The 13,417-nt window shown below is 61.2% G+C and overlaps 1 protein-coding gene across 1 annotated transcript; it reads right to left on the reverse strand.

The window, feature by feature from the left end:
* Window positions 1–799: 799 nt before the first annotated feature.
* On the reverse strand, window positions 800–12,745 carry LOC144724673 (tubulin alpha-1A chain-like). Its single transcript, XM_078603978.1, has 6 exons — window positions 12,595–12,745; window positions 7,626–7,848; window positions 6,040–6,188; window positions 4,182–4,334; window positions 2,894–3,585; window positions 800–1,064 (listed from the first exon to the last, which is right to left on the reverse strand). The coding sequence occupies exons 1-6, from the start codon at window positions 12,595–12,597 to the stop codon at window positions 929–931; spliced, it is 1,356 nt and encodes a 451-aa protein (XP_078460104.1). The 5' UTR covers window positions 12,598–12,745; the 3' UTR covers window positions 800–928.
* Between the last annotated feature and the right edge of the window lie 672 nt (window positions 12,746–13,417).

Genomic DNA, 13,417 nt, shown 5'->3' on the forward strand with positions numbered 1-13,417 from the left:
GGTGTGGACCAATCAATTTTAAGGACAGTGCGTACATTATCAGAGTTGTGTTTTTTGTTTGCATTACGACTGCAGGTATTGTGGTCTATGCAAACATGACTCCTTGTAAAAAAACGGTGTCAGTTTTGTTGCCAAATAAAAGGGTAAAAAAAACAATTATCGGGCACGACGCAGTCTGGAGAAGAGATGGAGCTGATGCGGTACAGGAGGATGTGGAGCTGAGCGGACTTGCCGAAGACTGGCACCGGCGGTGTCAAGATCGGCCTCTGTGGGGATGCAGGTGGAGCATCTGCCAGTCATCTCAGTCAACCCATGGCACCTGGGTCTGTCCTGTGACCTCCTGTCAGTGAGCCTTCGACACTTCACGTGGCCTCAAAGTGCACCTGGCCTGGTACAGGGATGTTTGGCCCGATATCAGTGACATTGTATGGGGGTTTTTTTAAGCGATGGGAGGAAACACAGACCAGGGGGAGAGGGAACACACACACACTCCACGCAGAAAGGCACCCCGGTCGGGAATCAATCCCAGGCCCTTCTCGATGTGCGGTGCGAGTGTAAGCACCACGCCAGCCTGTCGCCATGGCTTCCTTCCTTCTGCCAGATCCCTCGTCGTCGAGCTCGAGCGAAAATAACTGAAAACTAATTTCTTTAGAATTGCTTTTTGCGTGCGTTTAGTTTGTTGTCCTTCCCCCGCACCTCCGATTATCAAGGTTGGCTACGTGCGGTGCGAAAGAAGTTCAACGTACACGCACACAAAACAGGACAAGACTCACAAATCAGGCACGCGTGGACAGAGCGATTTGCTGATTTAAGATGCTCCTTTATTAGAACTTTTATTTGACTCTCGCGAAACTCTCATCACCAGATTCGTCTACAGAGCAAACTGCGTCGACGGCATGCGAGGCGGCCATTGTGCGGCGAGGTGGACTCAGAACTCCTCCCCCTCCTCCTCGCCCTCTCCCTCCACCGAGTCCACGCCCACCTCCTCGTAGTCCTTCTCCAGCGCGGCCAGATCCTCGCGGGCCTCCGAGAACTCGCCCTCCTCCATGCCCTCGCCCACGTACCTGCGGGCAACAGAGTCGTCAACGGCATCGTCGGCATCGTCAAGGTCATCGGTATCGTTGTCATCGTCGGCATCGTCATCGGCGGCATCGTCATCGGTATCGTTGTCGGCGTCATCGTCAACGTCATCGTCGGCATCGTCAACGTCATCATCGGCATCGTCATCGTCGTCAACACCATCAGCATCATCGGCGCGACCGCCAAAATCAGTGGTGGCGGTAAGATCGTCGTCATTGTCATCATCGCCGTCACATGATGACCAACAGCAGCATCAGTCATAGCATCGGCGCAATGATCTCTCGGCAGCATCAGTGTCATCATCGTCGTTAGTAGCAGCGTCGTCATCATCGTCGTCATTATCTTTACCATGCGGCAGCATCACCAGGCACGGCATTAGAAACCCCAACCCACACCGTCTTCGTCCGTCAGCGGTGGGACTCACGCCACCGTCACAGCGGGGCCCAACCGCTCTCCAGATCTCGCATGCAACCGGATTGCCCGCAACCCAATAACCCGCAACCGGATTGCCCGCAACCCAATAACCCGCAACCAGATTGCCCGCAACCCAATAACCCGCAAGCAGATTGCCCGCAACCCAATAACCCGCAACCGGATTGCCCGCAACCCAATAACCCGCAAGCAGATTGCCCGCAACCCAATAACCCGCAAGCAGATTGCCCGCAACCCAATAACCCGCAACCAGATTGCCCGCAACCCAATAACCCGCAACCAGATTGCCTGCAACCCAATAACCCGCAACCGGATTGCCCGCAACCCAATAACCCGCAACTGGATTGCCCGCAACCCAATAACCCGCAACCAGATTGCCCGCAACCCAATAACCCGCAAGCAGATTGCCCGCAACCCAATAACCCGCAACCGGATTGCCCGCAACCCAATAACCCGCAACCAGATTGCCCGCAACCCAATAACCCGCAACCAGATTGCCCGCAACCCAATAACCCGCAACCGGATTGCCCGCAACCCAATAACCCGCAACCGGATTGCCCGCAACCCAATAACCCGCAAGCAGATTGCCCGCAACCCAATAACCCGCAACCAGATTGCCTGCAACCCAATAACCCGCAACCAGATTGCCCGCAACCCAATAACCCGCAACCAGATTGCCCGCAACCCAATAACCCGCAACCGGATTGCCCGCAACCCAATAACCCGCAACCAGATTGCCTGCAACCCAATAACCCGCAACCAGATTGCCCGCAACCCAATAACCCGCAACCAGATTGCCTGCAACCCAATAACCCGCAACCAGATTGCCTGCAACCCAATAACCCGCAACCAGATTGCCCGCAACCCAATAACCCGCAACCAGATTGCCCGCAACCCAATAACCCGCAACCCGATTGCCTGCAACCCAATAACCCGCAACCCGATTGCCTGCAACCCAATAACCCGCAACCAGATTGCCCGCAACCCAATAACCCGCAACCAGATTGCCTGCAACCCAATAACCCGCAAGCGGATTGCCCGCAACCCAATAACCCGCAACCCGATTGCCTGCAACCCAATAACCCGCAACCAGATTGCCTGCAACCCAATAACCCGCAACCAGATTGCCTGCAACCCAATAACCCGCAACCAGATTGCCCGCAACACAATAACCCGCAAGCGGATTGCCCGCAACCCACGGACGTGCGTGCACGAGCGGGCGAGATCAGGAGAGAGCGATTCTGTTGCGCAGCCGACGGGCTCAGGTGTGCGCGGAGCCAACTCGTTGCGGTGGTGATGGTGCACTGTCTACACCTGTGTACACGGTCGACTGATACCACAACAACAACAACAACGGCGGCAGCGGCGGCAAGGCACGTACCAGTGGACGAAGGCGCGCTTGGCGTACATGAGGTCGAACTTGTGGTCCAGGCGAGCCCAGGCCTCGGCGATGGCCGTCGTGTTGCTGAGCATGCAGACGGCGCGCTGCACCTTGGCCAGGTCCCCGCCCGGCACCACGGTGGGCGGCTGGTAGTTGATGCCCACCTTGAAGCCCGTGGGGCACCAGTCGACGAACTGGATGCTGCGCTTGGTCTTGATGGCGGCGATGGCGGCATTGACGTCCTTGGGCACGACGTCGCCGCGGTACAGCATGCAGCAGGCCATGTACTTGCCGTGCCGCGGGTCGCACTTCACCATCTGGTTGGCGGGCTCGAAGCAGGCGTTGGTGATCTCGCCGACGGACAGCTGCTCGTGGTAGGCCTTCTCGGCCGAGATGACGGGCGCGTAGGTCGCCAGCGGGAAGTGGATGCGCGGGTAGGGCACCAGGTTGGTCTGGAACTCGGTGAGGTCGACGTTGAGGGCGCCGTCGAAGCGCAGCGAGGCGGTGATGGACGACACGATCTGGCCGATGAGGCGGTTGAGGTTGGTGTAGGTGGGGCGCTCGATGTCCAGGTTGCGACGGCAGATGTCGTAGATGGCCTCGTTGTCGACCATGAAGGCGCAGTCCGAGTGCTCCAGCGTCGTGTGGGTGGTGAGGATGGAGTTGTAGGGCTCCACCACGGCGGTGGACACCTGGGGGGGTGGGGGCCGGGGGAGCGACGCGCCGAGTCGGTGAGCGGTTTTCACGATCGTGCCGGGGGGGGGGGGGCGCCGTCGCTGATGCGTTCTTGTTTTACTCTGCAGCGGTCGTCGGCCAAAAACTAGATGAGAGGACGTCAGCCCAGGAGAGACGGAGCGGTGACACCAGGGGTGGATTATTACTTATTATAATGATCATTTAATGTTGTTATTACACCGTTGGATTGTGAGAGAATGGCGACTGCTTGGGGAGGCCGCCTCTGATAATGATGACGACGACGACGACGATCGTGACGACGATCGCACAAAGACGGTCACCACGTCGCAAACTTACGAGTGCGCTTCTGCGGCCGTCTGGAACGTGCTTCCTTCCGAATTTAGAAAGCCACTGGAGCTATGCACTTTTAAATCTCCATTGAAAACTAATTTCTTCATCGCTTTTGTTTATTAGTTTGTTGTCCTTTAGCTCGGTTGGCTACGTACGGCGGCGCGAAAGAAGTTCAACGTACAGTACATACATACGGTCTGTTAAGGCTATGTGGAAAATCTTTGGTGTTGGGGCGTGGGGGGGGGGCAGGGAGGGTGGCCACCTGGGGGGCCGGGTAGATGGAGAACTCGAGCTTGGACTTCTTGCCGTAGTCGACCGAGAGGCGCTCCATGAGCAGCGAGGTGAAGCCCGAGCCCGTGCCGCCGCCGAAGCTGTGGAAGATCAGGAAGCCCTGCAGCCCCGTGCACTGATCCGCCTGGGGCGGGGGGGAGGTGAGAGGGGGGGTGGAGAGGAGGGAGCGGCGAGCGAGGGAGCATTAGGATGACACCGAGGTCTTCGCGAAGCTGGGGATTGTGAGTGGAGTTTTTCTGCAGCTGCTCTGGTTTCCTCCTCCCTCCCAGCTTAAATAGACGCTCCAAGCCTGGGGTGTGTCATTCAGACGCTGTCTTCTCGACAGACCTGTTCTTCACCTGAGGACGGCTGCTTGCGTTGTGGCCGAAACGTCGTGAGAATAATTTTATTATGTTTTATTTTTATTATGTTATTATTTCCATTCTACGTGACTTTACCGAAAGAACCAAGAAGATGCTCTGGTTTCCTTCGATACAAAGGTGGCCCCCGCCCACTCCCCATGTCCGTTCGCAGGCTCTTGCACCCAGTGAGGCCGACTGATCAGGTCCTGCGGTGGTTCTCCACGCGCCGACATTTAGCGCGGCGTCAGCAAGGCACTTGTTCCGTTACTCGGTAGTTGGTGCGTCCTGTCCTGTCGCCGCGCCGTACGACATTTATCCTGCACGGTATCCGTGCCGCAGCCTGCGCTTCCCCCTCAAAGGCCCTGGTGCCCCCTCACCCCCCCCCCTCCCCCCAAAGAAGGATTGAGAGCCGCTCGTTACACTGGGGCGCTGTTGTCAATGGGCGCCTGTGTGTGGGGCCTTGTGAAACGGGGCTCCGAATGCGAGGTCATGGCCATGAAAAGGGCGATGATTTGGAGGCTTCATTGTTTAGGCAATGGAGGGCTGCCTCATTCGGACAATCTCCCACCCACCCACTGCCCAGCTGCCCCCCCCCCCATCCCCCATCTCCCCCCCTGCCCCCACAAACTCCCACACTAATCCCTGCAGTTCTCCCTGCGCCCCCCCCCACTCCTCTCTCTCCGCCCCCGCCTGCTCTCCGGCGGTCGGTCGTCAGCTCGCGTGAGTGGCCAGCGAGTCGGAGCGAGACGACAGAACGCTCATCGCCGCGATCGCGGAGGAGGGCGCCGCCGCCTGCCGCGTCTCCCGTTGCGGGGGGCGCCGATGCTGCTGCTGCCACTGCTGCCGCTGCCGCTGCTGCCGCTGCCGCTGCTGCCCCTGCCGCTGCTGCCCCTGCCGCTGCTGCCGCTGCCGCCGCTGCCGCTGCCGCCGCTGCCGCTGCTGCCGCTGCCGCCGCTGCCGCCGCTGCCGCCGCTGCCGCTGCTGCCACTGCTGCTGCTGCCGCTGCTGCTGCTGCTGCCACTGCTGCTGCTGCTGCTGCCGCTGCTGCTGCTGTGCGCGGTCCCAATTCGGGAAATTTTGCGGCGTAATTTTTCGTCTGTCCTTGCGCGCTCCGCAGCGGTGTGTTCGGGAGCTATCGACGCCAATGTGCTGCTGCTGCTGCTGGCCACAACGAGAGGGCCTGGGAGAGCGAGAGAGTCCCCCCCCCCCCCTACGCCCCCACTAAGGTCCCCCCCACCCCCTGCCCACCCCCCCCCCCCGATTACGGGGTTTCCGCGTCGCCTTCAGACGCCACCACCGTCGCCGTCGTCCGGCGCGATCAGTTGAGCCGAATGGGATATCATCGTCGCATTTCGCGTCGGCGTTGTGTTTTCAACTTCTCCCGAATGAACGCTTTGAATAGGTGGAGACTTGGGAGGTGATGACTCCTCCACTCCCCCTCCCCCCCACGCCCCCCCCCCCATGCCCCCCCACGCCCCCCCTGCTCACCAGCTTGCGGATGCGGTCGAGCACCAGGTCGACGATCTCCTTGCCGATGGTGTAGTGGCCGCGCGCGTAGTTGTTGGCGGCGTCCTCCTTGCCCGTGATCAGCTGCTCGGGGTGGAAGAGCTGGCGGTACGTTCCCGTGCGCACCTCGTCTGTAGAAGAGGTGGCGGGGGGGGAGGGGGCGTGACAAGGGGGGTTGGGGGGAGGGGGTGAGACAGGTTTGCACCTGGCACCGTTTTTTTTTCCACTGCCGCACCCGAGCCGAGCCAGAAGAAAAACTGACGACGCCCACGTGCGTGCACGTACGTGCGCACGTCATCGGAACGGGAAAAAGGGTTGATTGGCCGCCACAGCGCGCCGCTTAGCCTCTCAACAACCACCGTGGGGTTCCAAGTCGTGTTTTTTTTTTTTCGCACTGCGGCCGTTTGCTAAGCCGGAACAGAACCGCGACGACGCGACGCGCTGCTGGCCTGGGCAGGAGGGCATCAGAATCTAACTCGGGGTGGCCAAAGCAGGGCCGGGCGCGGGTCTGACGACGCCTCCGTTGCGTCTCGACGACCAACGGTAGGCCGTGAGCCTCACGCGGCCGCACCGCGCCGTCCCGCCTGCACCTTGACGTGAGCGAGCCGCGCCGAGACGTAGCCCAACTCAAGTTTAGTTGTCTAACAACAAATAGACGCGAGCTGGGGCCTAGATTCTCGCTGGATATTTTGAGACTCGGCCAGGGGGCATGCGACTCGTATGCGTGTACGTACGTTTATATTCGTTCGCGCCGTACGTAGCCACCGCGATAGAGAGGTGTTCTGGATGCCACCGTGTGCCCGTGTGCGAAAACCCTTTCCCGGGTCACCAACCCGGACAGAAATTCCGTTTAACAAACACAAAATCCCACCGCACATCACTCGACCGGGATTGTACCGAGCGTCGGTGAATCGCATCATCCGCGACCACCACCAACCATTCCATTCCTCGCCCCGAGGTGCCCGTGCCATCGGTCCGTGGTCTCTCCGCTGCCAGCTTGTCTGGCTTGTTATTTTTCAACCCTTTCCCCCGTTCCGCAACATCTGCAAGTTGCACGGTAAGGAGGTGGGGGGGTGGGGGGTGCCGTTCGCCGCTGAACGCGCGAGAGGTTAACTTTAGAGAGGCGTAGTAGCGCCGTTGTTTTTCACGGCGTTGTTACTCACCGCAGAGAGCCGTAGCGACACGACCGCCGCACTCTACGATAGCCGGCGCCAAACTGTGCCACCACGAGCCCTCCCCCGCATTGGCCCTTTATACTTCTGATTCCGTTCGGAATCTATTCCGTTCCGACGACGCACACGCGCGCGTAATCGGAACGTTATCGGAAAGAAAAAGGAATGCCTTGCATGTCCGTGCACGTATGTCGTTGGCACGTACGTGCACGCACGTGAATGTAGGTGCATGTACGTCATCGGCACGCAGGTGCACGTACGTCATCGGCATGTACGTCATCGGCACGTACGTCATCGGCACGTACGTCATCGGCACATACATACACGTACGTACACGTAGGTGCACGTGCGTCATCGGGACAGGGGAGAAGGGTTGATCGCCGCTTAGCCGCTCACCGACCACCGTGGGCTCCAGGTCGACAAAGACGGCGCGCGGCACGTGCTTGCCAGCGCCCGTCTCGCTGAAGAAGGTGTTGAAGGAGTCGTCGCCGCCGCCGATGGTCTTGTCGCTCGGCATCTGCCCGTCGGGCTGGATGCCGTGCTCCAGGCAGTAGAGCTCCCAGCATGCATTGCCGATCTGCACGCCGGCCTGGCCCACGTGGATGGAGATGCACTCGCGCTGCGCGGGGAGAGGAGGGGGGGAGAGGAGGGGGGAGGAGGGGAGGGGGAGAGGGGAGGAGGGGGAGGAGAGGAGGGGGAGGAGAGGAGGGGGGGGAGAGGAGGGGGGGAGGGGAGGGGGGGAGAGAGGAGGGGGGGAGAGGAGGGGGGGAGAGGAGGGGGGGAGAGGAGGGGGGAGAGGAGGGGGGGAGAGGAGGGGGGGAGAGGAGGGGGGGAGAGGAGGGGGGGAGAGGAGGGGGGAGGAGAGGAGGGGGGGAGGGGAGGGGGGGAGAGGAGGGGGGGAGAGGAGGGGGGGGAGGGGAGGGGGGGGAGAGAGGAGGGGGGGAGAGGAGGGGGGGAGAGGAGGGGGGGAGAGGAGGGGGGAGAGGAGGGGGGGAGAGGAGGGGGGGAGAGGAGGGGGGGAGAGGAGGGGGGGAGAGGAGGGGGGAGGAGAGGAGGGGGGGAGGGGAGGGGGGGAGAGGAGGGGGGGAGAGGAGGGGGGGAGAGGAGGGGGGGAGGGGAGGGGGGGAGAGAGGAGGGGGGGAGAGGAGGGGGGGAGAGGAGGGGGGGGAGAGGAGGGGGGGGAGAGGAGGGGGGGAGAGGAGGGGGGAGGAGAGGAGGGGGGGAGAGGAGGGGGGGAGAGGAGGGGGGGAGAGGAGGGGGGGAGGAGAGGAGGGGGGGGAGAGGAGGGGGGGAGAGGAGGGGGGGAGAGGAGGGGGGAGGAGAGGAGGGGGGGAGAGGAGGGGGGGGAGAGGAGGGGGGGAGAGGAGGGGGGAGGAGAGGAGGGGGGGAGAGGAGGGGGGGGGGAGAGGAGGGGGGGGAGAGGAGGGGGGGAGAGGAGGGGGGAGGAGAGGAGGGGGGGAGAGGAGGGGGGGAGAGGAGGGGGGGAGAGGAGGGGGGGAGAGGAGGGGGGGAGAGGAGGGGGGGAGAGGAGGGGGGGAGAGGAGGGGGAGAGGGGAGGGGGGGAGAGGAGGGGGGGAGAGGAGGGGGGGAGAGGAGGGGGGGGAGAGGAGGGGGGGGAGAGGAGGGGGGGAGAGGAGGGGGGGAGAGGAGGGGGGGAGAGGAGGGGGGGAGAGGAGGGGGGAGAGGAGGGGGGGAGAGGAGGGGGGGAGAGGAGGGGGGGAGAGGAGGGGGGGAGAGGAGGGGGGGAGAGGAGGGGGGGAGAGGAGGGGGGGAGAGGAGGGGGGGAGAGGAGGGGGGGAGGGGAGGGGGGGAGGGGAGGGGGGGAGAGGAGGGGGGGGAGAGGAGGGGGGGAGAGGAGGGGGGGAGAGGAGGGGGGGAGAGGAGGGGGGGAGAGGAGGGGGGGAGAGGAGGGGGGGAGAGGAGGGGGGGAGAGGAGGGGGGGAGAGGAGGGGGGGAGAGGAGGGGGGGAGAGGAGGGGGGGAGAGGAGGGGGGGAGAGGAGGGGGGGAGGGGAGGGGGGGAGAGGAGGGGGGGAGAGGAGGGGGGGAGAGGAGGGGGGGAGAGGAGGGGGGGAGAGGAGGGGGGGAGAGGAGGGGGGGAGGGGAGGGGGGGAGAGGAGGGGGGGAGAGGAGGGGGGGAGAGGAGGGGGGGAGAGGAGGGGGGAGAGGAGGGGGGGAGAGGAGGGGGGGAGAGGAGGGGGGAGGAGAGGAGGGGGGGAGAGGAGGGGGGGAGAGGAGGGGGGGAGAGGAGGGGGGGAGAGGAGGGGGGGAGAGGAGGGGGGGAGAGGAGGGGGGGAGAGGAGGGGGGGAGAGGAGGGGGGGGAGAGGAGGGGGGAGGAGGGGAGGGGGAGAGGGGAGGGGGGAGGAGGGGAGGGGGAGAGGGGAGGGGGGGAGGAGGGGAGGGGGAGAGGGGAGGAGAGACACGAAGGTGATGATTAGAGGGTGGCGACGCAGCGGTAACCCTGGTGCCTCGCAGCGACATGCCGCCGGGTTCGGCTCCCGACTCGGACCGCCACACTGTGCGGAGTTGGCGTGTTCTCTCTCGCTCTCTCTCTCTATCCAAGTTTCCGCAATGGATTTCCTCCGGGTTCTCCGGTTTCCTGCCATAGTTAAAAAAGAAACTAAAGCCCTGTAACGATGTGGCCGGTATTTCCCACTGCTGATAAGCGCCACTGCAAATTCCTCTATTTGGATCGCACGCAGCAGCAAGGAGGCCCCCTTTGGCAAACGTTTAGCGGCACTCTCCTGAAAGAGAGTTGCGAATCGGTGAGGCCTTCCTGGCTACACGAGCGGAATAACACCGCCAACAACAACAACAAATAAATTAATATTAAAGGAGTGAATCAATGAGGCATTCATGAATGGAGTTGGTTAAACGTCCCCAATGTAGGACCGCAGAACTTGGACAATGTTAATGGCGCCGGCTTTGGCTGCATCCCACGAACGATCGATTGCCTGTGCATCCCCCTCGCGCCTCCGCGTTACAAATCCTACAGCGGCGTTTGGATATACAGGGCGCTGAAAAAAATGTTAACACTTACATGGGACTATAGTTGTTAACGGAAAAAGAACGGATAATAAATACACTGCAACACGGTAACAAATGTCATGTTAATAGCTTCAAAAAGTCAGTCTCCACTTGTTCGCCATCGTTGTCAACGCGTGCCCTGGAATCTTCTCCAGGTGGTCTCCAGGCACATTTCTCGTGGTGTTGTTTTGTTAACATTGTTTTGAAGCACCCTGTATGTTGTATACACGTAGATATATCTTCAACAATATTTGTCAATGACACCACCGGAAAGCGAATGGAAGGGCCGTTGCCCGAAACGTCGCCCACTGTTTTATCCGTATATGGCCAAAGTGTTATTGACAGAGAATGCGTTGATTTTTTTAAATGTATTAGTTGTGCTTGTGTACCGCTGCCAACGCAGCAGCGGCATCATCGTCACGAAGTGATTTGCATAATTAATCAGGCTGGAAATCAAGCAGCCGCGTAACTGGGCAGGTAGGCAGACTGGCGGGTGGAAAGTCAGTCACTGGATCGGGCAATCAGCCGAGCGGGCGGGCAGTCAGCGGGCCGAACAGGTAAGCCGCCGTGCAGTCAACCGATTGTGCAGTCAAAGAGTCGGTCACACGAGGTGAGTTGAGCTAAAGGCGCAGCCCTGCAAGCGCTCGCTCGCGCCACTGCTGGCCGAAGGGCCTCCGCCCACCAGAAGGGAGCTCTGTTCTAGAAAGCCTCTCGAGTGAATCACAGAGGCGGTGAAGGTGGCATTAATTCCGTGCAACGATTAGCGCGTCGGGCATGCACGCACGGATGATGCAGTCAGTCAGGCATGCGGCGAAGCAGTCAGGCATGGATGCAGTCAGGCATGCGGTGGAAGAGGCACTCAATCCCGAAGGCAATCAGGCATCGACTCAGGTTTGTGGTCTACGATTTGTGTTGCGGAGCCGGCGAGGAACCATTGAGATCTACTCGACAGGAAACCCGATCCGTGCCACAACAGATGCTCAATGTCGGGGATGGGGCTGGAGAGGGAGGGGGGGCGATGCAAGAATGGAGGGAGGGGTTTGGTAGCCAGAAAGAGCGGGGAGATGAGTGAATGGGAGATGCAGCGGGCCAAGGGGAGAGAGGGAGGAGTGTGGAGGGAGATGGTGGGAGGGGTGGGACAGATACAGGCAACGAGAGAGAGGGGGGGGGAGACTACAAAGGGAGGGGCGAGAGCGTTGACGGGGGAGCGGGAGGAGATAGCGGGGAGAGAATGGGAGGGAGGGGAGGGGAGAGAGTGGACGAGAGAGAGAGGTGCGAGAGTGAGGGGAGGGCGCAGGGAGGGAGGGAGTGTGCGAGCGAGGGGCGTAATTGAGAGGGAGGGAGGGAGGATGATTGGGTGGGGAGTGTGAGAGAGGGGGGTGGGAGGGAGTGAGGGAGCCAGACCCCCACACCTCCCCCCCCCAGCAATGACGCAGGAGATGTAAATCTGGGAGGGGCCCGAGGAGATGATGGGAGGATGAATGGAGGGGAGGGGGCGATGGGGCTGAGCCCCTGGACACAATGGAAATTCTCGACGACTCGGAACTGTGCGCATCGAGTCACTGACAACGCGACGGGCGGAGCGACGACTCGGATCGGATCTCGCAGCTTCTATCGAACGGGGATCTGCGCGGCTCGTGGTGCTACGTCCAGAAGAGTTTTGTTTTAATATTTAACAACAACAAAAAGAGATCGATTCGCGACTCCCCCGGGCCGTCACTTTGCGTGCGCCTCCGGTACGAGGGTGTTCTGAGACGTGGGTCACAGCGCGCGTGATTCACTGGCCCCAACAGTCGTCGCTGTGCTTTTTGCGAGCACCTATTAAAGGCCCGCGCGGCCCACGACGCGTGGATGTGGTCAGCCACCATGCCCCCGACCGCCTTTGTCTCCTCGGTGGTGATGCCGGGTTTTTTTGTTTTCACACCGAAACCCATTTAAGGCCGAGTCGACCTAAGGGGAGGCCCAGAACCGGTTCACGATAACACTCGTTCGCTGATGTTGGCTGTGGCCGAGAATCGAACTCGGGTCAACGGGATCGTAGCGCAGTGCGTCATTCACTGCGCCATCGCTCCGCGCACAACGATAAAGACAAAGATCACCCGTGTAGGCGACGTAGGCTGTTGGGGCAAGTGCCGTTCGCGAGCAACCCGTTAGCGAACAGCAAAAGGGCCAAGACGCATACGCGCACACTAAGACACACACACCATCATCATGGTATAAATACAACAACTGCCTCAGCGATAATTCGTAACGTTAACACAAATAAAAAAATTTTTTTTACAAAAAACCCAATACAATCGTCGCTTCCGTTATCCGCCGTCGCATCTCGCCATCCCTACCATGTTGACGTCGGCGGTCGGCTAGAGTGTGCCTTGGGGGGAGAGACAAAGACGGCCGAGTCGGAGGGAGGAGGAGAAGGTGGTGGTTGACAGTCTGCGCCGAGCGCTCACGGAAGGCGCGATGTGCCGATGGTGAGTGGGACGAGACTGGGGGGCCGAGGGAGCGGTGGGGCCTTTAAATACTGGGGGCGCGGGGGTGGGAGGCGTGGGTGGGTGGGTGGGGGGACTTTCGTGCGGCGCGTGCGTCTCGTTGTGCCGCGCGCTGCGCGAGACGCATCAGCGGGTGGCGAGCGAGCGCATTGGACGGGGCCGCCGTTCTCGCGGGGTAGGGGGCCCATGGGTGAGGAGGAGGGAGGGAGGATGGATGGATGGGTGTGGAAGGATTTGGGGGGTGGCAAGGGAGATGATGGTACAAGGAAGAGGGGGGACGAGATGGAGGTTGCTGGTGGTGGAGGAGGAGAATTGGATGTCGGGAGATTTTGGAGGATGATGCTGCCGGATGATATGGAGGATGAGAGGAAGATTCGAGGAGGATGGGGATGCAGAACGAAGGATGCGGAAAGAGGTGGGGGGGGGGCAGGATTGGGGAGGAGGATGGGGAAGAATGGGGGGTGGGGGTGGAAGGAGGAGTTGGTAGATGCGATGGTGGAGGATGGGGGAGAAGGATAAGATGGATGAGATGGAATATGATGGGGGGAGGGGGAGAAGATGTGAGCATGAGAGGATGGGAGGGAGGAGAATGGCGGAGATTTAGATGAAGGAGGATGGGGGAAGATGGGGGGGGGAGGATGGGAGGATGGGATTGTGATGCAGGTTGGAGGAT

The sequence above is a fragment of the Lampetra planeri genome, chromosome 21 (genome assembly GCF_965212315.1).
Source record: "Lampetra planeri chromosome 21, kcLamPlan1.2.h2, whole genome shotgun sequence".
Classification (NCBI taxonomy): Eukaryota; Metazoa; Chordata; class Hyperoartia; order Petromyzontiformes; family Petromyzontidae; genus Lampetra; species Lampetra planeri.

Coding starts and splice junctions, on each gene's coding strand:
- LOC144724673 (XM_078603978.1), bottom strand. Junction 4,335..6,039: donor TCGACCGCATCCGCAAGCTG/GTGAGCAGGGGG, acceptor CCCCCGCCCCAG/GCGGATCAGTGCACGGGGCT. Junction 1,065..2,893: donor AAGCGCGCCTTCGTCCACTG/GTACGTGCCTTG, acceptor TGTTGCCCGCAG/GTACGTGGGCGAGGGCATGG.